The sequence below is a fragment of the Eubalaena glacialis genome, chromosome 1, assembly GCF_028564815.1.
Source record: "Eubalaena glacialis isolate mEubGla1 chromosome 1, mEubGla1.1.hap2.+ XY, whole genome shotgun sequence".
Lineage (NCBI taxonomy): Eukaryota > Metazoa > Chordata > Mammalia > Artiodactyla > Balaenidae > Eubalaena > Eubalaena glacialis.
This window is the reverse complement of record NC_083716.1, coordinates 110,098,304-110,123,009: the sequence shown is the minus strand read 5'-3', so window position 1 is coordinate 110,123,009 and position 24,706 is coordinate 110,098,304. Positions and strand designations below refer to the sequence as shown.

General features: G+C 48.8%; 1 protein-coding gene across 1 annotated transcript in view; it reads left to right on the top strand.

Annotated features, from left to right (window-relative positions):
• The window catches only part of LOC133091363 (putative PRAME family member 26), a 39,270-nt gene extending 21,359 nt beyond the window's left edge, over positions 1 to 17,911 (top strand). Inside the window, 4 exon segments of the mRNA XM_061190581.1 lie at positions 8,603 to 8,663; positions 11,774 to 11,906; positions 11,992 to 12,056; positions 17,634 to 17,911. Of these exon segments, the coding sequence (XP_061046564.1) occupies positions 8,603 to 8,663; positions 11,774 to 11,906; positions 11,992 to 12,056; positions 17,634 to 17,911 (537 nt within the window).
• The last annotated feature ends 6,795 nt before the right edge of the window (positions 17,912 to 24,706 follow it).

Sequence of the window (24,706 nt, the reverse complement as noted above, 5' to 3'; positions counted from 1 at the left end):
CCTCTCCATGCCTGGATTTCCTCATCTGTCAAATGGTCCTGATATGATCTAATTCAGATGGTTACTGAGAAGATTAGAGGAGATCATGAATGTGAGGTATTTATCATAGGGCCTGGAACAGTAATTTCTCAATACATATTAACCACTATCATTGTAGATGACTCATTAGGAAGGAAAAAAATGATGGAATTTTGGGGAGAAAAGCCCAGATCTGGGTTCTAAAACCACAGACAATTCTTAAAAATCGTACATTCAAAATATCACTTAATTCACTTATTTAGTCCTTTATCATTTTTTACCAATAATATTCTAGCAAATTCCCACCTGCTCTTTTTTTCTTCCTGTCTACCCTGATTCAAACTACTCACACTGCTATGAGTGTGTCCTTCTCAACCACAAGTCTCATCAGACTGCTTCTCTGTTTAAGAATATTGAATCCACAGAGCAGAGTCTGAACACTTGCACTGATAGCCAGGGCTCCCTGTCCTCCAGGCTCATCTTTGACCACTCAGGACCATAGGAGGAGTAGGACCAAGGGCCTGAGTCAGTCAGCTCTGCTCCTCTCCCGGCTGCAGTCCTAACAAACCCCAAATAATGCCTCTTTATTTCAGTCTGGTCTCTGCTTCTGAGACCATTAACAATGTATATAATAAAGGACAGGGAGAGCCATCTTTACACAAATTTAAGGCTACACTTAACACAATTCTAATCCATGCTAGTGTTCCATAGAATTTGAGAGTATCTTGTTCTTCAGGAAAGGTACTATCTAACCAGAGGCATTATCTCCAGTAGCTCTTCAATTATCCCAGTCTCTGGCTTTGAGAAGGGCACTGAATGTTCTCTAATATATTCTCAGGGATACAAGAAAGAAAATTATTGAGACCTTTCTTGATAGATTTTCTGAAAAAGAGTTAATTAGCTATAAGAAAAATTCTCAGTTTCAACTCCAATGAAGGAGTAGCTGCATTGCTGGCAACTGTTAAAAAACACTGAGTCTTTTCAACAAAAGCCTGACACCACTGGCATTTACTTTAAGGTCATCTTCAGCATCTGGAAAAAAGACCATAATGAAAAACCCCCAAATGTGCTATATTTAAATTTATCTGTAAAATTATTTTCGTAGGTAGTATTGTCTAAAGAAAATACTGTCCATTATATTTTGAAGGTTCCACTCTGTTTTCATCATCTCACAAATGTGAACCTGAAGTTATCAGCGAACACAAAATACACCATCATCTCTCTAGGCTTCCCAACTAAACTGCACTGTGGGGTCATCTGCCCTACACATCCTTTTCCTGTGCCAATAGAGATTCTGAATTTATCACTATGTTGGTTTTATAGGTCTAGAAGCCACTCAACAGACAATGAAGATGTCTAATGCTAATAGTCTTTAAAAACATAAACCAGATTTCTTTGTAAAATTACTAGTGAACTCTCTAAATGCAAAAGGGTATGATATGTGAAAGAAAAATCCAAACGAAGTCAGCATTGCTAAGAGAGCTCCCTAAAATTGAGTAGAAAGGCCGCTGAGGAAGGGGAGCTGCACATCTCAGCCTGGACAGAAAGTAAAGTTCGAGCACTTACACAAGCTCCAGAATGTCTGCACAGTGTTCCAGAAACTCGAGATACCTGTCAGACTCTTCCTTTTCCCTAAAAAATTGTGACAGCCTATCCCTTAAGAACAAATATTTCCTTTCTTGCATCAGAGCCAATCATAATTCCTATCAGGTGACTTTACAACCTTGTGGGGTTCACCTTTTTAAGCCCCTGACTCTTTTCCCTGGAACATTCTTGATTTTACCCAAACATCTGTCCCCCGAATTGTAATTCCTAAGACCCCCAAATAAAGCTCTATGTTCTTTGCAGCCTCAATACCGATTATTGTTTGACAGATAATAAAGGCTAGATGATTTTATTTTTTAAATGTTTCCAGGTTTATTGAAATATAATTGACATATAAGATCCGTAAGTTTAAGGTGTACAAAATGTTGATTTTTTACACTTACATATTGCAAAATGCCTACCACCATAGCATTAGCTGATACCTTTATCACATGCCATAATTATCATATTTTTGTGTGAAGGGAATTATTAACATTGACTCTCTTAGCAACTTTCAAGTACATATTATAGTATTATTATTTATAATCACTATGCTGTGCATTAGTTATGCAGGACAAATTTACCTTATAAGGGGAGGTTTCTACCCTTTGATCAGCATCTCCCCATTTCCCCCTCCCCCAACCCCTGGTAACAGCCGTTCTATTCTGTTCCTATGGGTTTGACTTTTTTAGATCCCGCATACATGTAAGTGATATTATACAGTATTTTTCTTTCTCTACCTGACTTGTATCATTTGGCATAATTCCCTAAGGGACATACATGTTGTCACAATGGCAGGATTGTCTTCTTTCTTGTGGCTGAATTATACATCTATCTCTATATCTATATCTACCTATCTATCTATACCTATCAATCTATCTCTATCTCATGTCTTTTTTTTTTTTTTTTTTGCTGCCCCTGCGCAGCATGTGGGACCTTAGTTCCCCAACCAGGGATCAAGCCCATGCCCTCTGCATTGGAAGCACAGAGTCTTCATGACTGGACCACCAGGGAAGTAACTATTTCATTTTTTCTTTATCCATTCACCCCTTGATGAACACTTAGGTTGTTTCCATATCTTGACTACTGTGAATAACACTGCAATGGACATGGGAGTACAGACATCTATCAGAGATTCTAGTTTTATTTCCTTTGGATATATACCCAGAAATAGTATTCTTGGAAGGGTAGACAATTTTAAACCGTTATTTTCAAAGTCCTTCTGAGGTTATACAATTAATTATTCATTATTTTTAAATATATGTAATTTGGATCAAAACTACTGCATATGTATTAAGGGAATATATCACACTCAGGTTTGGTTCTGGCTAAAACTACAACAAAAGCACTCCCATGAATACTCTGGAGGAAGAGAGATGTGCTACCAGAGAGTGTGCCCACAGGATGATTGTCCACTGCAAGCTCTTCATGGCTCCAACACTTCCACAAGCCGCCTGCAGCCAGTAAGTCATTCAGCAAACAGTCAATACAATTTCCTATACACTAGGCATACCTAAGACCTAGCCGATCCGAAGATGAACATAGTTCTTACAGACAACTTAGGGGACAAAGCAGATAAAAATATAACTATTCCAACAAGACAAGTACTATTGGAAGGGAAGAAAGATGCTAATTGTGCCTGGGAAGCCTAAACTAGTCTAACAGAGGAGAGAAGATGTCGCAGACGAGAGGGGAAGATGATTCCAAGCAGACGGAGCAAAATGGCTGAGAGACAGAAACAGCCCGGCCAGGGTGTGGGCACAGTTGCTCACTCAGCTCGACCCGGGTGTGAATGGGTGAGACAGGCGTGAAACAGCCTGGCCAGTGTGTGGGCACAGTTGCTCGCTCAGCTCGACCCGGGTGTGAATGGGTGAGACAGGTGTGAAACAGCCTGGCCAGGGTGTGGGCACAGTTGCTCACTCAGCTCGACCCGGGTGTGAATGGGTGAGACAGGCGTGAAACAGCCTGGCCAGTGTGTGGGCACAGTTGCTCACTCAGCTCGACCCGGGTGTGAATGGGTGAGACAGGCGTGAAACAGCCTGGCCAGTGTGTGGGCACAGTTGCTCACTCAGCTCGACCCGGGTGTGTGCAGTGAGCTGAGAGGGATGGACATATATTTTCTGCATGTCTGCATGGGCATGTCTGTAGAACACAAATGGTGCAGGATCTAAATTATAACAGTAATGCTCATGGCCACCAATGATTACGTACCAACTATGCTCTCAGCACTGTGTCAAGAGCTTTATGTGCTTCTGACAACTGCACAATGAAGCATTATTTTCTTTGTTTTATTGAAGAGTAAGCATGCTTACAGAGGATTAAGCAAGTTTCCCAAGTGGTAGAGCTAGGATGTGTCCAGTTGTGTTCAATCATAAACTTTAGAATGACATGTTTACTTTACCCCTTTTAAATGGGGGAGTTTGTAAAAGATCAGGCCTGGAGGAAGAACACAGCTTGTAAGTTACTTTTAATTTTACCAGCCAGGCCAGGAGGAGCCATACAAGGGCTCCACTAAACAAATAAGGTGATCAGTTGTCTTTTAGGAAGATTGCTCTATAAGCAGCCTGGAAACCAACTGAGCAGGGGCCAATGTAGAGGCCAGCAGGGTCATTAGAGGCCCAACCAGGACAGAGATGGTGAGAGCCTGACCTAAGGCAGTAGAAGTCAGGGTGGAGAGTGGGGATGGATCAGGAAATATTTAGGTAGTAGAATTGGCAGAACCTGGTATCCTGGTTTGATTCTTTAGAAACACATTCAAACTCCATGGCAAAATACAAGGTAGAGGGTGTAGGTTTCTGCACCTAGACTCCTCCTGAGATCCAGCCAAGAAGGGACCCTCCCATGGGCTCCACATTCTAGAAGTGCCTATGCACAAAGAAATACATTCCTTAAAGAAACTCTGCCCCCAGGACATGGCACTCAGCAGACTGGTGACCTGCAGCAGAAAACCTAAACACCTACTTAGGTTCCAGGAAAATGCTTTTCTCAGCTCTTTTTGGTCCTCTGTCCCCAAAACAAAAGGTCTGAATACAATGAAGGATCTCGGTTGTGCTAGCGCTGGTGCCAAACAGCGTTGTGAAGTGGGGGTGTTGAGCAGTGAAAACTCTGAGCTGTGAGAAAAGACTTTGATCCACTTGTCACACCTTCCTCTCAGCAGGAGGGGCAGGGACTCTCACTCAGCACAGGATCCTGGCCACGAGTGCCCACACACATTTTCCTGCTTCTCTTTGTCTGGAATGTTTTCAGAGACACTGGACTCAGCTTGTCATTCTCCACAGCTGTGCACGGCAGCAGAGCAAGAGCTGGCATTGTCAGTAGTTTCATGTTATCATCCAGGCCAGGAGGAGCCATGCCAGGAGTCCACTAAAGGAATAAGGTAATCAGCTGCTTTTTAAGAAGATGGCTCTATACGCAGCATGGAAACCAACCAAGCAGGGGCCAATGTAGAGGCCAGCAGGGTTGTTAGAGGCCCAGCCAGGATGGTGAGAGCCTGAACGAAGGCAGTAGAGGGGAGATGGAGAGAGGGGATGGAGCAGGACCTATTTAGGTCCTAGAATTGGCAGAACCTGGTATCCTGGCGTGAGTCTCTAGAAACACCGTCCAACTCCACGGCAAAATACAAGGTAGAGGGTGTAGGTTTCTGCACCTAGAATCATCCTGAGACTCAGGCAAGAAGGGCCCCTCCCATGGGCTCCACATTCCAGAAGGGTCTGCTGGCAACCAAGACACAAAGAAATACATTCCTTAAAGAAACTCTGCCCCCCAGAACCTGGCACTCAGCACACTGGTGACCTGCCACCCATAACCCTTCAACACCTACTCAGGTTCCAGAGAAATGCTTTGCTCAGCTCTTCTTGGCCCTCCCTCTGTCCTCAAAACAAAAGTTAATGGTGTCTGAATACCATGAAGGCTCTCGGGTTGTGCTAGGGCTGTTGCCCAACAGCGATGTGAAGTGTGTGTGTTGGGGATGGGGAGGGTGTTGAGCAGGGGAAGTCTGGGGCTGGAGGAAAGATGTTGATCCACTTGTCACACCTTCCACTCAGGGGGAGGGCCAGGGACTCTCACTCAGCATGGTATCCTGGCCACGAGTGCCTGCACCCATTTTCCTACTCCTCTTTGTCTGGTATGGTTTCAGAGACACTGGACTCAGCTTGTCAGTCTCCACAGCTGCTTGTCACTCTCCACAGCCTCACGTGGCAGCAGAGTCAACCTTTCACGTAGCTGCTCCATTCCTGTCCGCGTGCATCCAGACTGGGCTCGAGGACAAGACACTAGTCTTGACATCACCGTGTCGCTCCAGGGGCAGATTCCTGAAATGGTGAAATCTCAGTCTAGGAGATAGTTATCTATGAGACAATAGGCTTTGCAATATTTCCAAGAGGATGCTAGTTGGCCATCTGCAATTCTATTTCATCTTAAACATACCATGTTAAACTTGTTGTTGGTCTCCAAGTCAAAGGGCTGCTTGAAGAGTTTGACCAGCAATTCTAGATGCTCCTGGACTAGCAGACAAAAGTTTTTCAAATGAAAAGAACTAAAACACAATCTAAAGACTGACCTAACTCAAGAAGTGTGTTTCACTTGGCATGGCTGTGTCTGAAAGCTCCTGCGACCTCCATGAGGACAGCCTGGGAACCACATTTCTGAGACTCCCCCTCCCCCGTGTGACCCCAGGGTAGATCTGGTGCAAAGAGAAACATGGGTGGGATGTAGACATTGGAAGTGAAGCCACAGCCACGGCTCTCTGCAGGTTGTCGTCATCCCACGTGGTGACAGAAGGGCACAGAAGTGCAAGGTGGAAGGCTGTCCATGCCCTCCTCTGCCCTGCATCTGGCTGGTGTTCCCAGGGGGTGCCCTCTGGACGACAGTGACCCAGACCACCACTGGCCACCGAGCTGCAGATCCACCAAGTGATACCTGCGGCTTCCTGCAAGTCTCTCTATGGCTCCCCTGTGGCCCCGCATTGGTGGCCGCGTTTCCCTGCGAGTGCTGACAGGTCAATCCATGCCAGGTGCTCAAAGGACTGGGAGTCATAGCCTTCCCTCCCTTCCCTCCTCTGCAGTCCAGCCCTGCACAGCTGCTCCCAGTCTTCTGGAAGGTCCAGTTCCTGGAACAGGGTCTTCATTCCTGTGACTTCCGTGGTGTCTCTGCTTCCATGACACAGACTGACTACACTGTCCTGCCAATATGACACACACAGAAACCCTATGTGAACATCGTGAGGCTAACAGCATAATTAGTCCTCTGAAAAATGAAATCAATAAAGATATCATATTAAACATAATTATATATAAATGTATATGATATATATAATCATATATATATGACTGTATTATTCACACAAGCATTGCCAACCAAGCAGAACCCCAGATCTCTGTAATAATTAAGTCCCTGGTGATGTTTTGCTGTCATACACAAACCGTAGTTGTACGGTATATAGACACATATAAAGACGTGCGTTTGTCAAGATAGGAGAATAAAACAAACACATCCTATTTAACAGAGATGAACTAGTGTCATGATGTAGACATGGGGACATGAGCTTCCATTCATGCTCCTGCCCAGGCCCTGCAAGTGTTGGGGGACCATCTCTTTTATCCTTTTATGGGTCATTCACTGTACCAAGTTCTTAGTCACTTCAAGTAGCCTTCACTCTAAATCCACACTGTAAGGATGGTCCTCCTTCCTCTGTGTCACCACATTCCTCCTGGCCTTTTTAACTGTGCATGTCCTTGCATCCCTGGAGGGTGGGGTAAGGAGCCAGCCCTCTGCGGTGAGTTTAGGAAAGGGATGTTCTGTTGTCCCCCTCCCTCACACCCCGAGAATGAAGGAATCCCTCGTTTGTCTTTCTATACTTTATATACTGTGTCCTACATTTATTTCACCATTTTTCTTTATCCACGAGAGCTCACTGGTGTCCCCACTCTCTTTATGAATAGTATTCACACACATCAAAAGTGAATTTATTGTAGCTTCTATCAGATGGCATATCCAGATAGATCATTTTGGTCAGAAAGCACAAAAACATAGCCAAGTCAAGTGAATGCTGAACCAGAGTCATTTAGGAATCTTATTAGGTTACAAACATTGAAGTAGCATTTGTTCTAAGGTATTTATTTTTATGTTTTAAGTTTAACTTGCCAGCAATGCAGATCCCATGAAAGTAGTCAGAGATCTTTTCTCCATAAGCACTGCTGTTACCTAATGCAAGTTCGGGCTCCTGAAGCACAGTGAGGCCAAATTACCCGAAGCATCAGAGTTTGGGGCAGGGAAAGCTTTACTGCAAGGTTAAGCAGGGAGAAGGGGGAGGGTCATGCCCCCCCCAAACCCCGAACTCCCCGAAGGGTTTCAGGAAAGCACTTTTAAAGGCCAGGTGAGGGAGGAGCATGGCTGGTTGTTGCAAACTTCTTGGTGTCGGAATTCATTGTTTTTGCAGCTGTCCATGCAGGTCAGGTCACGACATTCCTATAAACCTCCAACAAGACAAATGTTGGAGCAAAATTTGCTCTGTTCTGCAAATTTGTTACCTCTATTTGAATGTAAACGTGTTACACCCTTAAAGGTCAGAGCCTTGAGAATGGGCTATCCTGTGTATTTCAGGCTATAGGCAACTTTCTTAACTTGAAGCAAAAGCAATAGAATACAAAGTTTAAAGTAAAAGAAACAGATCTAATATGGAGTTCGATATCTTCTTCCCTATTGTCGTGGTCCGAACGTGGGTTGGAAAAGAAGTTCCAGACATGAGGCAGAATGTAAAGAAGATAGAATTTATTAGAGGGAAGGGTCGCTGCCAGAACAGCGGGCCGAATTCCTAGTAGTCTGGGAGAGTCGAGCCCGAACATGTGCTATCGATCAGTTTTTATAGCTAGAAAATAAAGGAATGGTCTGAGGTGAAATTTTCGTTTACTGATTGGTCGAGACACATATACCTTTCTTCTATAGGGTAGGAGTGGGACAGGGCAGATGCCCTTCCTTATTTGGGACTGGTCCCGTTGCCCAGGTGGGCGCCGCCCAGGCGGCCTCAGGAATTCGTAACCATGGAAACACGGTGAAGCGGGCTGGTAGCGAGTGTAACTCTGAGACTTTCAGGCAGGGTCATCCTTTGTCCTCAAAGCACTATTGTCCTTGGAGTACCACACCTGTGACACTTCTAGAAGCAGCAAGATGTACACTTGGTGGGAGCTGAAGGTAAAACATGAAGATGTTGATTCAATGGTCTAACCCAGCGATAAGCGTGGTCAGGTGTCGTCTAGAGCCTAACGCTAGTCCCTGGAGGGGAGCAGTGCGAACAGAAGAGAGACTATGGGTCTGGAGATGGAAACTTGTGAGCAGCGACAACCAGCAGGAAACGTCCATCGTCATCGTTGTCATCATTGTTATCCATCTCCATAATGCTCAGCAGGATCTTTGAACCTGGGTCCCACCACCCACCCACCCCACATTCCCAATTTAATACTCTTCACCAAAATGCTACACTATGTTTAGAAAATTCAGAAACACAGGCAAACACTGTTTCTCAAAAATACAAATCAATGTTTTTCTTTTCTTAAGGGAAGGCTCTGCTGTTCACTGTCATCAACTCTCACACTGAGGATGAAAGAAGGTATTTCATCTCTTTCTGTGATCATCATCTCGCCAGCCCAGGATACATTCATTTGAGGTTAAATATTGAGAGAGAAGGGAATTTTAAAAGCTTCGAAACACAGACACTCATTGTGTATTCTCATTTTTCCTATTTATGTATTTGTTCATTCAATAAATATGGACTTATCCTCGACTTTGTGCCAGGCATAGAGGTTGCAGAAATAATAGAAAGCAGAAAAAAATAGACACGCTTCTGCCCTTTTAGAGTTTAGTGTCCAGTGAGAGGGATGCATCATTTCAAAAGTAATGACAGAGGGCTCCCCTGGTGGTGCAGTGGTTAAGAATCCACCTGCCAATGCAGGGGACATGGGTTCAAGCCCTGGTCCAGGAAGATCCCACATGCCGCAGAGCAGCTAAGCCCGTGCGCCCCAACTACTGAGCCTGCACTCTAGAGCCCGCAAGCCACAACTACTGAGCCCACGTGCTACAACTACTGAAACCCACGCACCCTAGAGCCCATGCTCTGCAACAAGCCAAGCCACTGCAATGAGAAGCCCGCACACCGCAACAAAGAGTAGTCCCTGCTCGATGCAACTTGAGAAAGCCCGCGCACAGCAACGAAAACCCAACGCAGCCAAAAACAAATAAATAAATAAAATTTTTTAAAAAGTAATGACAAAGATACATGTAAAATGGCCACTGTTTCATGCTACAGATGCTAATGCTGTTAGACCTGCATGGGCGTGGCTACACTAAGGAAGACTAGAATAGGGAAATTCCACTCCAAGTCTGATGGTTTCCTACAAATCTGTGCCAGTTTTTGCCTCAAAGAACACTCATATTTTAAATTTTCATTTGGAAATGGAATTTATACACTTTCACAACTTCATTGAACAATCTTACAGCTGCTTTCTTTCCCACACAAGTTAGAAGTTCTCCCAAGTTGCATGGTTCTAGAAAATGCCTTTTGCTCTTCAATTATCAGTCAGGGAAAAGTAGTACCCTGTTTTTCACAAGAAGATTTTCTTCCAAATCCCACTTATTCTATAAAATAAAGAATAACAATTATTTTAATGTTTAGCATAAGTGTCCGGACTATTTTACTTCCATTATTTTAAGAAAATTTAATTTCTACCAGACTGACACTGTCCTTTAAGGACCAAGCTAAACTTCTAGTGAGCCAAAACTCCAAATATTTTGTGACTAGGAAACACAAAGTGAAGTGTCATAGATTTATTTATTTATTTCATCAGACAGCAGTCAACACTTCTAAGAATATTCAAACACCGCTGACCCTTGAGCAACAAAGTTGAGATCTATGCGTGTGTGTGAGAGACTCATGGGTGGATGTTTTTCACAGATGTGCACTATCACACTGCAGGATCTGTGGTTGCTGAGTCCCCAGAGGTGGAAGCACAGATACAGAGCCCTGACTGTGAAGTTATCCATGGAGTTTCACAGTGTGTGGGGTCACCCCTAACCCCCCATGTTGGTTGTTCAACAGTCAACACTAGTTTATAGATCAGAGAGGATATCATCATGTGTTCAATATTAATAACTTTTCCAAATAATCTTTATCTTTTTAAAAGGAAGAGATCATGTAATCCATTTCTTAAAATGATACTGGGAACCTACTGCTCCAGCACATGAATTATCCCTACAGAACACAAGATCCCTGAGAAGGAAGAGCCCTGAACACTGAGACACCATGAAGGTAGGCTTTTAGAGGATATTTTCTGCTTCTCCAGCTTGAGGTAAAACATGGGATGACTGTGTCTACCTATACCATTCAAGTTTGTAAAATGGGAGCACCCATGACACATACCACCAGAAAGTCTTTCCTGCTGGGCCCTGGGCTCCTCCCTTCAGTGAGCCCCAAGAGGGAGGGAGGGAGGGGAGGGAATGGTTTGCCTGGTGCCACCAGGCCTGTGTGTCACCCTAAGGCTAAGGGCAGCCATCGCCACTGCCAGAATAATGCCCCCAGTTCCTGGGCAGCTCATTCGAGGTCTCCTCCTGTGTGTTTAGTGCATCACCTAGATGGTGCCCTCAGGACTAGTCACCTGAGGAAAGTGTCCAGGTGAGCCAACCTGCCTAAGAATGTGGCCTCTTTCTTTTAAGAAGCGGAAAACTCACCCACTGCTCCCTCTGTTGTTGTTGTTGATAAAGAGTCTATGATAACTCCATCTATAGGAATTCTTGGCAGTTTTATGTTCAGGATCATTTCTTTTTCTGCCATTGATTGAAAACTCCTTGGACCCTGTTAGCAGTTACAGATTCAATGAGTCCAGTACTTCATAAGTTTTGTCATGTATTTAGAAGGGGAATCACCATCAAGTTGCTAAAATGAGGACCAAGTGTCTTTCAGACATGGAGATGGAAATAAATGGTGCTCTGCGGGGTGTTCGATGCTAGGCGCCCAGGATTCCTTCACCCAGCCCTCCCTTTGTTCCCTCACCCTTCCTGAAATATTGACACACACACCACCACCACCACACACACACACACACACACACACACACACAGAGAGAGCTCTGGGTTTGCTATATGCTGTCCATGACTTCACGTGCCTTTTGGGCATGGCTGATAGGGATGGACATGAAGCAGCAGGACAGCAAGCTGGCATCTCGGCCTAGCAAAGTTTCACAAGTGAAATATCAGAACCTGGGCTGGGACGGCCATCCCTGCCCTGGGGGAGGTGGAGATGAGGGGCGCAGAGAGAGGTGGAGAAGGGAGGCCCACGAGGCCTGGGAGAGATGGGGGTGGGGCTGGGGTGGAGCCGCTGACCGACCTCGTTCCGGTTCCCAGTCCCCCTGCGTTCCGGTTCCCAGTCCCCCTGCGGCTGAGAACCTGCCTTCGCTTCCTGCCCTCAGGTGTGTGAGAGGATACCAACACATCATTTCAGTCTGTTCGTGTGTTTGTTTTTGCTTGTTCGTTTTCTGGACGAGGCCAAAGAACCCTTCCAGTGAAGGTGTGTGTACAAAGGATCTGACAGGATGGGAGGGTGCGGGTCAGTCCCTGTGCCAAGAAATCCAGAGAATCTGTCGTAGCTGAGACTCGGGCCTTTTGCAGAAATAGGCCAAGAGAGTTCAGCTTTGATCATTCACTGCCAAGTAGTCATCTCAGCAGTTTCCTGGAAGGGATTGTGTTGCAGGAGCCAGCGTGGCCCGCAGCCCTCAAGCCTCAGCCGGGCAGGCAGGCAGGCAGGCAACGGCTATTGTCTGTTGGTCCCGCCCCCACCCCCACCCCTACCCCCGTTCCTTCTCCACCGCTCCTTCCTAAGTCCCCTGGACTGACCTTTGCCAGGAGCAGGGGAGGGGAGGTCCGGACGATTCATTCGGCAGGGCCTCGTTCAATCGCTTCATTCAAATGCAGAAAGCTCTCCGGTCAAGTCAGAGCCTTTGACTTTGCCTGGAGCTTCTCTTTAATGAGTGGCTTTTTTTTTTCTTTCCCCAATTTCCCCACTCTTAGGCTGCCCCCTCCAAACTGCAGGGAGGGAAGGAGGGAGGGAGGAAGGGATGGGAGGAGGATGTGTGAGAAACAGGCCTTTTTTCCAGGCAAAAGGAGTCCCCTCCTTTTCCTAACCTAGGAAACCCCACTACACCATTTGAGAATCATGGACATGCGTGGAAGCAGATGTCTTCACTTGAGATCTTCCTCCGCAGGAGGACAGAAAGGAGGGCCAGTGTGTCCCTCTTGTGCTGGCCGGTTTTTAAGTCACTTGAATTCAAAATAATCAATAGAGCATGGAGGCACATTTTGGGGCGGCCTCCTCTGGAGCCCAACAGTTACCTCCTCTGAAAGTTCCTTGGAACATATTAAAGCTGAGCTGGTGACTCGTGTGTGTGAGTGTGTGTGTGTGTGTGTGTGTGTGTGTGTGTGTGTGTGTGTGTGTGTGAGAGAGAGAGAGAGACAGAGAGAGAGAGGGAGGGAGGGAGGGAGAGGAGGAAGGAGGGAGAGAGAGGGAGGCAGAGGGAGAGAGAGGGAGAAAATAGGTGAGTAGGGGCCTCCATTTCCTGGAAACAGTTTCTTAGTTCTGAGAACAGGTCAGTTCAGTGAAACAGTTACAGTATCACCTCTCAGGAGGTGGTGATGTCAATGGACTCCAAAAGCTAGGCCTATAGTGCAAGCAATCAGGTGTTTCCTAAGAAGCTCTTCCATGGAAACCAAGGAAACACAAAGGTTCATCATTGGAGCAGATCATCAACCATTTGGGGCAGGGTGTGTGTGTGTGTGTGTGTGTGTGAGTCAAGGAGATTTCTAGATGTCAGGGTCGAAACAACTTTAGAAGTTTGAAATACCTCTGATGATGTTGTCGGGTGTTTGGTTCAGCTTTCGGAGTGGCTCTCACAGAAACAGGCACGAGGATTGTTTCCATAGGAGCCGTTGTGGCCATTTCTCTAAGGTTTTCGTCAAGTTCTCTAGCTTCCGTTTGCAGGGCTTCAGGCAAAGGGCCATTTTAGTTCTCAGTGATGCCAAGTCAAAAGTGTGGGAGAAAATGGCAAACGTTCATGGAGAGAGTCATAGCCAGATATTGGAGGGAACTCAAAAAACTTCAGGATGCAGTCCAGTTTTCAGGTTAAGAACAACACCCTAAGGGAAACGAGTAGCACCAGAATTTCATATCCACAAGTGTGTATCCCCGTTTTATGGAAACATAATTTTGGCCTCCAAGTAACATATGCAAATAACTCTATTGCCAAGGAAATAAGAAACCTCACTGAGAGTTTCTGAATTAAGGAAGGTAGGGAGAAAAAGATCAGTGATTCCATCCTGCTGACAGAGGTATAAGAAGTTACCAAATGGATGTTCATCTTTAAAAATAAAAAAAGAAAATTGTGTTCTGTTTGTTTGTTTTTGTTTTTCCTTGTATCTGGAAAACAAAAGATTTAACAATCGGTCCTATTCCCTCTCTCTCTCTCTCTCTCTTTCACTTAGGTTAGGGGATTTTTTTTTTGAGTTGTTTTTCTTTTTTAATAATTGAAATATAGTTGATTTACAATGTCATGTTAGTTTCAGGTATACAGCACAGTGATTCAGTTCTCTCTCTCTTTCTCTCTCTCTTTCTCTCTCTTTATATATATAAAAACATTTTTTTAAATTAATTTTATTTCTTTTCTTTTTTTTTTTTTTTAAGGAGTTCTGAGTCTCAAATTAACCTTTGCCTTTTTTTTTATATAAAAACATTTTATATAGATATTCTTTTTCAGATTCTTTTCTCTCAAAGGTTATTACAAAGTATTGAGTAGAGTTTCCTGTGCTATATAGTAGGAGATGCTTGTTCATTACCTATTTTATGTACAGTAATGTGTATATGTTCATCCCAACCTCATGAGTTATCCCCCAATTCCCCAATCAGTCCTATTTTAGACAAGTAGTCATACACATTATCATCCTATTCATCAGTTCATTCAAACCCACGTAAGTCATTCTTGTTCTTCTTGGAGTCCAGTTTTTCCATCGGTTCTTCCAACCTTGCCTGATGATTGAGTGTGACTGGACGAGTGACGGTTCCAAGAAGTTTGCAAGAGCTTTTGTGAAGGACTGTAGGATTTGCCCAGCGAAGCGGGTGCCTTGATCTGATCACACGGGAGGCTGTGGAACGTAGACCCCAAGTGGCAAACATATATATTTTTTTAACAGTCTCTGTGCCACAGTGAGGACATCAGGATTGCAGTGAGGGAAGACTTCAGCCCACATGGAAAACATACCTATGGTCACAGGAATGTTTGGATGACCCCTACTAAGTGGTCATGGAATGAAGTCCAGTGGCTGGGGTTCAGAGGGTCCAGAGAGAGAAGGGTTTTTTTTCCAGAGAAAAGAATAATTTTTTTCCTCCAGGGTTATGAGCATGACAGGCCAGACGTTGCCGGTAGACGGTAGAAATCTTCCTGCCAATGTCTTTTTACAATTGGAGTCATCTTCAAGGCACCGCAGCAGGTGAAGGAATGCAAGGTTGGGGGGAAGGGGGAGGTTGCCCAGGGAGCAGCCGGCTGGGTTGCTGTCTCCAGTCTGACATAGCCCCAACCGGCTGTTGAAAGGAAGAATGGACTTGATCCACGTGTGCCCCGCCACCCACCACCATCTTTCAACAGGCTGTTGTTGCTGCCTTGGCATGAAAGTCGGTTAGAACATCTCCCTGATACTGGGTTCAGTCCCTTTCGTGTGAGCCTCCATTTTGACAGACAACCCTTTATGCCAGGGCAGAGAAGACTTCCAGGAAGAAAGATCCCATCATTTCTGGCACAGTTAGAACACATCTGTGTACAGACACAAGCCAAAGTAGTCTTCACGTTGTTCCTTCCTCTTTGACAATGCTTCCCGTGTCATCGAACCTCTCCAAGAAACTTACTCAGTTTCATGTCTCTCATTTCTCAGGAGAGAGAACACATTTTTGAGCTATTTTGGGGGTCCTCTCCTCCTGGATCCTATCTCAAAGTGCGTTCTAAGTCCAAAAGACTTCATCTGTCCTTCAATTTTTGGGCAAGTGTGTCCAAAATATCCAAAAGATTGTAAAGCACTTAATCAGACAGGTCACTGTGAAACAGTGCTTCGTTAGCCATGTCACCAACATCCCAAGGAAAGACTAGCTAGGCAGAGAGAGAAGCTTCTTCTTCAGTTCTGAGCCAAACCTGGTTCTTTGAATATCGAGAGGACTACGTTGATGTGAGTCTTCCAAGACCCGATAAAGGCAGCCTAGAAAATAAGTGATGACTTTTGACAAAGACATAAGCTTTTTTTTCTCTCTCTCTTTCTTTCTTTCTTTCTTTCTTTCTTTCTTTCTTTCTCTCCTTAAAGATAAAGGAAAAAAACTTTCCTAGTCTAATCTAATCTCTCATGATGGACAGAGCAGACCGATAGAAGAAATACCCAAACCCTAAACCCAAACCTGGTCCTTTTAACAGAGAGAGACAACTAAATTCTAATTTTGCACTGGTTTCATGTTGATACAAAAACTCATTTCTGTCTTTGAATCCATCCTCATCTTATCCAGTACTGACCAGGATCCAATTCCTTTCCAAAGATTCTTTTTTTCACACACCTTTTCCAATTGTCTGTGCCCATTTTTAGCTTGTCCCATGTTTTCTTTCTTTTCCATTGAGAAATAACTACCTTTAGGACTAAAATCTCTTTTTCCTTCCCCCAAACCTTATCTCCATACCTTCTACTTTGCCTTCCCCCTCCCCCCACCCCCCAAAGACATCCTCTTCCTACCATGAGGATGGCAACATCCGGTAGCTTGGACCACACACGTTCCTTCTTTAGAATGCCTCGTCCTTGGACACTGTCTTTTTTTTTTTCCTTCAGTGGAAGTAAGGAAGCCAACCACAGTGAACAATGTGAACATGGAATACTTTGTAGAAGTCTAGGCTCCTACCTAGTACAGTCTTTCCCTAAAACACAAGATCTATCTAGACATGGAACCAAACATGCTCAGTCTCTCCTCCCTAAAAGTTCCAAAGCAGGGAGACGCTTAGACTTGTGGAGCCATTAATATTTCAGTATTTTATCTTATGTGGAGACGATGTAGACACTCGCTGAGATTTCACCCTGTCATGGCACTTAGCCAACCTCTAAGCCTAGAGATGACCAGAGATGTTGGAAAGTCTTGAAGTCTGCCTATGGAAAATAATCATTGGGGGAAAATTTCCCCTTAAACATTCTTATCTCGTCAACATCTATGTCCTCTATTTGTTATGAGCAACCCTACTTAGATGATTCGTGAACATTTCATGAGACATGAAAGCAGTTCAGTTCGTCATGGTCTCTACACTTCCCGCCCCCCTCCCCTTTCACGTGAGAGATTTTCTTCCTGATTTCAGAGGGGAGAATTAAAGGAGGGTCAGAGTGTCCCTCTCGTGGTGTTGTCACTCTAATTCCAAAACATCCCTATGCCACGGAGGCACATTTGGGGGCGGCCTACTCCGGGCCCCAAGACTTTCAAAGTCAAACTCAAGGAGGATGTAAATGTACTTCATGCCACCGAACCGGTGAACCTGATGGCTTACTAGGAGATGATGTGTCTGTCATTGGCCCACCAGTTTAAAACACAGAACCAAACACCCTCTCCTCGATGACTCGGAGCAAGTGAGTTCCTGGGTCTATCGGAGAGGGTCCTCTGCTCCAGGTGGGTCAATAAGCACTGCACATGACAGTAGGTGTTCATGGTGTCCTTGGGAAAGAAAGGCAGGGAGAATTTTATTTTGAAAAGCTTATCTTCTCACAGCATTTACACTATGAACGATGATGCAACTTCATTGGGGGCGGGCAGGTGGGAGGGTGGGGTGGGGGAGACTCGCAGGGGGCGGGAAGGGGCAGTGAAAGCCAGGGCGCCTGGCAACATAGAAGAGCCACGGAGGCTGTGTGTAACCCCAAGGATGTCCGGCGACTCCTCTCACTTGGGGGGGAAGGGGGGGCGAGATTCCTGTGTGTCTGTCTGCATTCATCAGGCGTGGGAGAGGAAAAACGATGTTCCCTCAACAATCCTCCTGAGTTCTTGCCTGAGAAGCCCCTGTCCCCAAAAGACAGCTCGAGAAGAGAGCAACCCACGGCTGAGGAACGCGTGCACTGTGCCCCCCACGCAGGAGAAGCCCAAGCCAGAAGTCACTCGAAACAGCGGGCTCTGAGCTTGAGCTTCTCAAGGAAGATTTTTGTCCTCCTTTCAGGTCAGGAAAAGAGAGAGAGGCAGAGCAGCAGAGCGTCCTTGTCGCCCACCCGTCGTTTCTGAAGCGCCTTAAATTCCAACTCATCTATGTGCCAAAGTGGTCCATTTCGGGGTGCCCTATTCCGGTTCCCTCCCCGCACGGAGAAAAATGTTCTGTCCTGATTCATTGAAAAGCTCCCAAAGGGCCTTGGTTTGAGGCAGTGGACCTATGCCCATCCTCCCTCCTCTTCAAATCATTTCTACCCATACAGAAGAAAAGACACCACCCCCACCCACCATGGCCTGCCAAAGGCAGTGCAACTATCCCTGGGGAAGGGGGATTTGGTAGCATGCGAACGTCACTCCAACATCCCTTCCATCTTCATGACTTCTCATGGAAAATGAGGATGCCACATGACCGGGGATGGGGGGAGTGGGGATGGGTGAGGGAGAGGGAGAGAGAAAAAGAGGAAGAGAGAAGGGAGGGGGGAGTCCGGGAGGGGGAGAGAGAGGAGAAAGAGAGAGAGAGAGAGAGAAGGAGGGAGGGAGAAAGAGGTGGGGAAGAAAGAGAGACAAGGAAGAGGAGAGAGAGGGAGCAGAATAAAGAGAGACACAGGGAGAAAGAGAGAGACAGGGAGAGAAAGAAAGATGGCAGGAGGGAGAGAGAGAGACATACAGAGAAAGACACAGGGAGAGAGAGAGAGAAAGATGGGGGTGTGGGGAGAGACACACACAGAGAAAGAGAGAGAGAGAGAGAGAGAGAGAGAGAGAGAAACAGAGAGGGAGACAGAGAGAAAGAAAGAGAGGAGGGGGGAAGAAAGAGGGGGAAGAGCAGGGGTGGGGGGGTGGGGATGGGGAAGAGCCAGAGAAAGAGAGAGAGACCGGGAGAAAGAAAGACAGAGACAGAGACAGATAGAGAGGCAGAGAGTGAGCGAGAGAGAGCCAGGTAAAGGACACTGCTTGGGTATCTTCTGAGTGTTTGCATGTGTTTTCTGAGCTGTGGAGATCAAGATCAGTCCCATGAGAAGAAGAAAGTCTGCCACCCCCACCCAGCACTGCTTGTCTTTGGCAGAGATGAGAGTTTTCTAAGTCGGAGGCCCCTAATGAGGGAAGCTGTCCCTTGTGTTCTGCCCCTGACCTTGATTGGGGTGGATCGAGGAAGAGACGACGTGGTTTGGGCTTTTTTCTGCCACGCCCCCCCCAGTCGGGAACCTCTCTTTCTACCTCTTTACACACTCCATTCATTCTGAGACCATCGTTGGCATAGTCCTTTCCATCTTGAAAATGATACGCCCTTGCCAAGAGACCCAAGTTCCGGAACCTCCAATGGATCTCTCCTGCATGCATGGACAAGATCTTTCAAGTCCATCTAGTCAGATGGATGGTAGCATTTCTCAATGATCCTTAAAGTCATGGATGAGGACTAGTGTGGCTAGGGGCTTCCCTGGCGGTCCAGTAGTTAAGTCTCTACGCTTCCACTGCAGGGAATTAAATGAATGAATGAATGAACGAATAAACAAATAAATAAATAATTTAAAAAGAGTTTTTAAAAGAAAAAAAAGACTAGAGCGTCTGCTCTTCCCCGCCCCCCTGGCCTCCAGCCCAGGATCTCCTGTCCCCTCCCCTCCTCCCACTCTGATACCTCCCTCTTTCAAAAGTGAGTCTTGCCCTCCGGGACCTGGCCCAGCCATCTGGTCGACAGCTTTGGATGGTATAAAAAGCGACCGACAGGCAGGTGGCGCCTGACAACCGGCAGTCTGCAGGCTGCATCGGGAACGCAGGGCGGCGGGGACTCGTTGAGGGACCCGATCCTCCTGGTGCGCGTTTCTCCGCTCAGTCACGGCCGCGGACGGGGCACGGGGATGGGGACGGGGGACGACGGGCTCGGGGACACGGGGACACGGGGACCGGGGACCTGGGACCCGGCAGTATTTTTCTCAAACGTCCCTCTCGGCGAGGTACGACTTCCAGGGAGGGTACGGATTCCTCACTTGTCAGTCGCTGTTAGACTGAGGAACAAGTCCTGAGAGCAGGTGAGGGGATTAAGAAGAGACCGGGTCAGGAGGGTGGTGTACAAGCACACACACTTTATTTCCCATCAAAATTCTTTTTATAGATTACAGTAGGCAATACATGTTTTTGTTAAAATCACAAGACAGAATCATCAGACAGTATTTCCTTAGTGTTGAAGTTATAGTACAAAACATTATGCGAACCAGAATATAAACATGCGTGAGAACAGACTGTGATTACCGAAATATGCGAAGGACAAACTATAGTTAGAGAAATCGCAAGCAACCTCACGGGCCAAGACTCATATCTTCTCCAATAACTCTTTCGGGTCCTGTCAAGAATTAAGCAGGACTTTGCCATGCTTTAAGCTGCAAGAACTGTGTCAGCTTGCAGCTGGTTCCCGACACTCACTCCCCAGGCCGGGCCGGTTCCGGGCGCCAGAATGCGCTTCCACCGAAGGTTGACGGCAGGCCTGCCTCAGCCGGCGCGAGTACGTGGAGAAATAAAGTTTCCTTTTGTTGTTGTTTTCTCCTCCTCTTTAACCTCGCTGCTGCCACAGTGAAGGAACATCCATCAATGAGACGAATAAAAATACGGTAATATTTAAAATTAAGTGATTCTTGTTTACATGTTTAATCTTAATAAAAGCAGCCCAACTCAGCACACTGATCTTCAGGACACGAACAAGGAGCAAGCAGGCAGGCGACGCAGCGGCCCGGGCCACGGAGCCCAAGTCCGCCGGGAGGGCTGGTCGACCCGCACCGCGGAGAGGAAGAGCGCAAGCGCCGCAAGCGGCCGGGAACCCCGGCCCAACCTCCGCGCTGGGGGTGGCGGAGGACCCGGGCGCGGACGCAGTCGGCGGGGCGCGCGTGCAGCCTACCCCTCCGGCCCCGCACGCCAGCCTGGGAAAGGGGCCCGAGGGGCCGCCCTGCGACGCCCCCCGCCTCTCGGTCCGCACCCGCCTCCACACTTTCCCCATTCCAGACCGTGGGCGAGGCCCACTGCGTGGTGGGGAGGAGGCGCGGCGCAGCGAGGCTGGGAGGCGCTGCAAAGGGCGCCCCCTTCCCTCTTGCCCCTTCCTTCGGCGGGACGGGCGCTGCTCCACACGAGGCCCCTGACCTCCGCGGGCGGGCTCCTCCCCGCGACTGATTTGCGCGGGCCGGTCAGGGGACCTGGGCATGAGACCCATCGCCGCTCCCCTGGCGTGGACGGGGGCAGCGGCTCGCGGAGTGAGGGGGGAGTCCGGAGAGGGAGGAAGAAAGGAATGGATGCCGAGCCCCGCCCCCCGTGCAACTGGGGCGATCCACTGGAAAGGTCCTGCTGGCGTCCAGATTTGCCACTGCCCCCGGGTGCCTGGGCCGCTGCGGGGGACCCCCCCACCCAACCGCCAGGGCCCCCAGCCGCTCTCTCCTCTTCCACTGTCCCACAGCCCCCCCACCTGCCCCCTGCCAGAGGGGGAAGGGGGGTCGGGAGGAGAGCAGAAGAGGGGTGGAAGAGGGCCGCCCAGGGCGCCCCTGGCGTGAGGGTGGCAGCGGTGCTCGGATCAGGCTTGCTGACCTCCCTTACTTACATTGTTCCAACATGCCAGAGGCTGTTCACCTTGGAGACCTGCTGCGGATATGGGTACAGCCCAGCACAAGACTTACACCTGCACCCCCGGATTTTCAAGAGCCAGCCACCAGAACCAGGATGCTTTACAAGGCATGGGCCCCTCTCTCAGGGGGAACCAAAAGAGAAAAGAGGACTCTCCCTGGGCCTCCCGCGGCTTCTCCGGGATTGGTTGCATTACCGCACTGGACGCCTCGTGGTGCCCACCTCCGCCACTCTGGATTCGGGGATCTGAACTGGACTCCCTTTTTTTTTTAAATTTATTTATTTATTCACTCATTCATTCATTCATTCATTTGTGGCTGCTTTGGGTCTTCGTTGTTGTGCGCGGTCTTTATTCTCTAGTTGTGGTGAGCTGGGGCTACTCTTCGTTGCGGTGCATGGGCTTCTCATTGTGGTGGCTTCTCTTGTTGCGGAGCACAGGCTCTAGGCGTGCGGGCTTCAGTAGTTGTGGCATTCAGACTTAGTTGCTCCACGATATGTGGGATCTTCCCAACCAGGGAACGAACCTGTGTCCCCTGCATTGGCAGGCGAATTCTTAACCACTGCACCACCAAGGAAGTCCCCCGACTCCCTTTCGATCGGCCGAGGGCAATGGAGGCCATCGCCCATCCCTTCGGAATGGCGCTTGCCCATCTCTCAGGACTGACTGACCAATGTTCAACTGCTGTTCACAAGGAACCCTTCTCCATTTCAGCCTTCAAGTTCTTGTTTGAATATTGTTGCTATCACCAAGATCCGCACCTGCAGCGGCTCCACCTGGGCCCATGCCCTAGGCTTCAAGACTCACCGCATTGGCCCTTCTTTTCGTTGGGCAGAGTCCACGGGGCGGGGGGGGGAGAGGTGTCTGGCGGCGGCACCCAAGAAGCGAATGCCAGCCAGCCGCATGCCCGCTCCCATCCCTCTCGTGCTCTCTGACTGCCGGAGATGGCAGTGTATGGGCCCAATGCTCCAGCGCCATCCATTTTCAGGGCTAGCTGATTTGCCAGGTGAGTTGTTACACACTCCTTAGCAGATTCCGACTTCCATGGCCACCTTCCTGCTGTCTATACCAACCAACATCTTTTCTGGGGTCTGGTCAGCATTGGCATCGGGCGCCTTAACCCGGCGTTCGGTTCATCCCTCAGCTCCAGTTCTGCTTACCAAAAGTGGCCCACTAGCCACTCACATTCCACACCTTGCTCCACACCAGCAAGCCAGAGTTCTTACCCATTTAAAGTTTCAGAATAGATTGAGATCGTTTCAGCCCCAAGACCTCTAATCATTCTCTTTACTGGATAAAATGGCATGGGGTTCGAGGTTGGTGCAAGAGCGCCATCTATCCTGAGGGAAACTTCAGATGGAACGAGCTACTAGATGGTTCGATTAGTCTTTCGCCCCTATACCCAGGTGGGATGACCAATTTGCACGTCAGGACCGCTACGGACCTCCACCAGAGTTTCCTCTGGCTTCGCCCTGCCCAGGCATAGTTCACCATCTTTCGCGTCCTAACACGTGTGCTCATGCTCCACCCCCCAGCGCAGCAGGTGAGAGGGGCTGGTGGTGCGCCCTCAGCGGACTGGAGAGGCCTCGGGATCCCACCTCAGCCGCAGGCTAAGGTGGCCTTCACCTTCATTGCACCACAGCAGCTTTCGTGGGAGCCCCTGACTCACAGGTGTGTTAGACTCCTTAGTCTGTGTTTCAAAATGGGTCGGGTGGGTGGCAGACATCATCACTGACCACCTGCATTCGCTTCACCCGACGGTGTGGCCCCTGGGGAGAACCACAGCCCCCGGGGCTGATGGTGCGACCCGCCCTGGGCGCACTGGGGACAGTCCACCCCTCCCTACTTGGTTGGAGGCGGGCCGGGGTGGGAGAGCGATCACGCCGTGGGAGGAGAGGCCAGCCCCCCGCCCCCGCAAAAACCGGTGCGCCCCCACGGGGAACGTACCCTCACGGGACAGCCCCGGCGAGGGTGGGCTCCTGGAGGGGGGGCGAGAGTGGCAACAGGTCTGGGTCCCTCTTCCCCAGGATTCAGAGAATGCTGCTGCGGGGTGGGGGGCGCTGTAACATTCAGGGGGATGAGCCCACTGCAGTCGAAGCCGGGTCGCCTGAGCCACCTTCTCCACTGGCCTTCCCAGCCACCCCGGAGCCCAGGGCGCCACACCACTGCGGTGGAAATGCACCCGGCGGCAGCAAGTCGCCAGCAACGTGTGGTCCCCTGCCGACCCCACCCCGGGCCCTGCCCGCTCACCCCCGCAGAGACGTGGAGGGAGAGGGGAGGGGCGGAGGGAGGGCGAGTGGAGGGGTCGGGAGGAACTGGGAGGCAGAAAGATCCTCCAGGCAACCAGCACAGCCAGACCTGCCACCTGGTCCTATCCTCCAAGTGGACTGCACAGACCCCACCGATTTACCTCTTAACAGTTTCACACCTTGTTGAACTCTCTCTTCAAAGTTCTTTTCAACTTTCCCTTACAGTACTTGTTGACTATGGGTCTCGAGCTGGTATTTAGCTTTAGATGGAGTTTACCACCCGCTCTGGGCTGCATTCCCAAGCAATAGGGAAGACCCGGGCCAGCGCGCCAGGGGCCGCTATCATCTTCACACCTTCCACAGGCTGGGCCTTGATCAGAAGGACTTGGCCCCCCACAAGTGGCACGGGTAGTGGGTCTTCCGAATGCCACATTTCCCGCGCCCCAGCACAGGGCAGGGATTCAGCGCTGGGCTCTTCTCTATTCACTCGCTGTTACTTAGGGAACCCTGATTAGTTTCTTTTCCGCAGCTAATATGCTTAAATTCAATGGGTCGACAAGTCTGATCTGAGGTCGCGGCTTGGAGGGCACACTCTGGGCGAGGCGGACCACCAAGGGCCCACCCGATCCCCGCCTGTGGGGCAAGGGCGCCGCTGAGGAGGCGGGAGAGTGGAGGAGAGACCCCGCGGCTGAGCCACGTGTCCTTCACCCAGCCGTGCACAGGGGCAGGGCAGGGAGAGGAACGGGGGCCAGGACGGGAGCACCAACCATCGGCCACGGGGCGGCCGGGTGGGGCGGAGAGGTGGCAACGCACGTCCCGGAGCCCAGCGGCATCATTGCAGTGGAGAGGAGAGGGGGAGTGGCGGGCACCGGCAGAGGGGAGGTGAGCGGCGGGCAGGGGGGAGGGAAGAGAAACCCGGCGGTCGCCGCCCTCCGACCGCCGGGCCCTCCTCCCCTTCCTTCCCCGCCCCACCCCTCTTCCCATTCATCTTCCGCGCGGCCACCAGACGCCCTCACCGAGCGACAG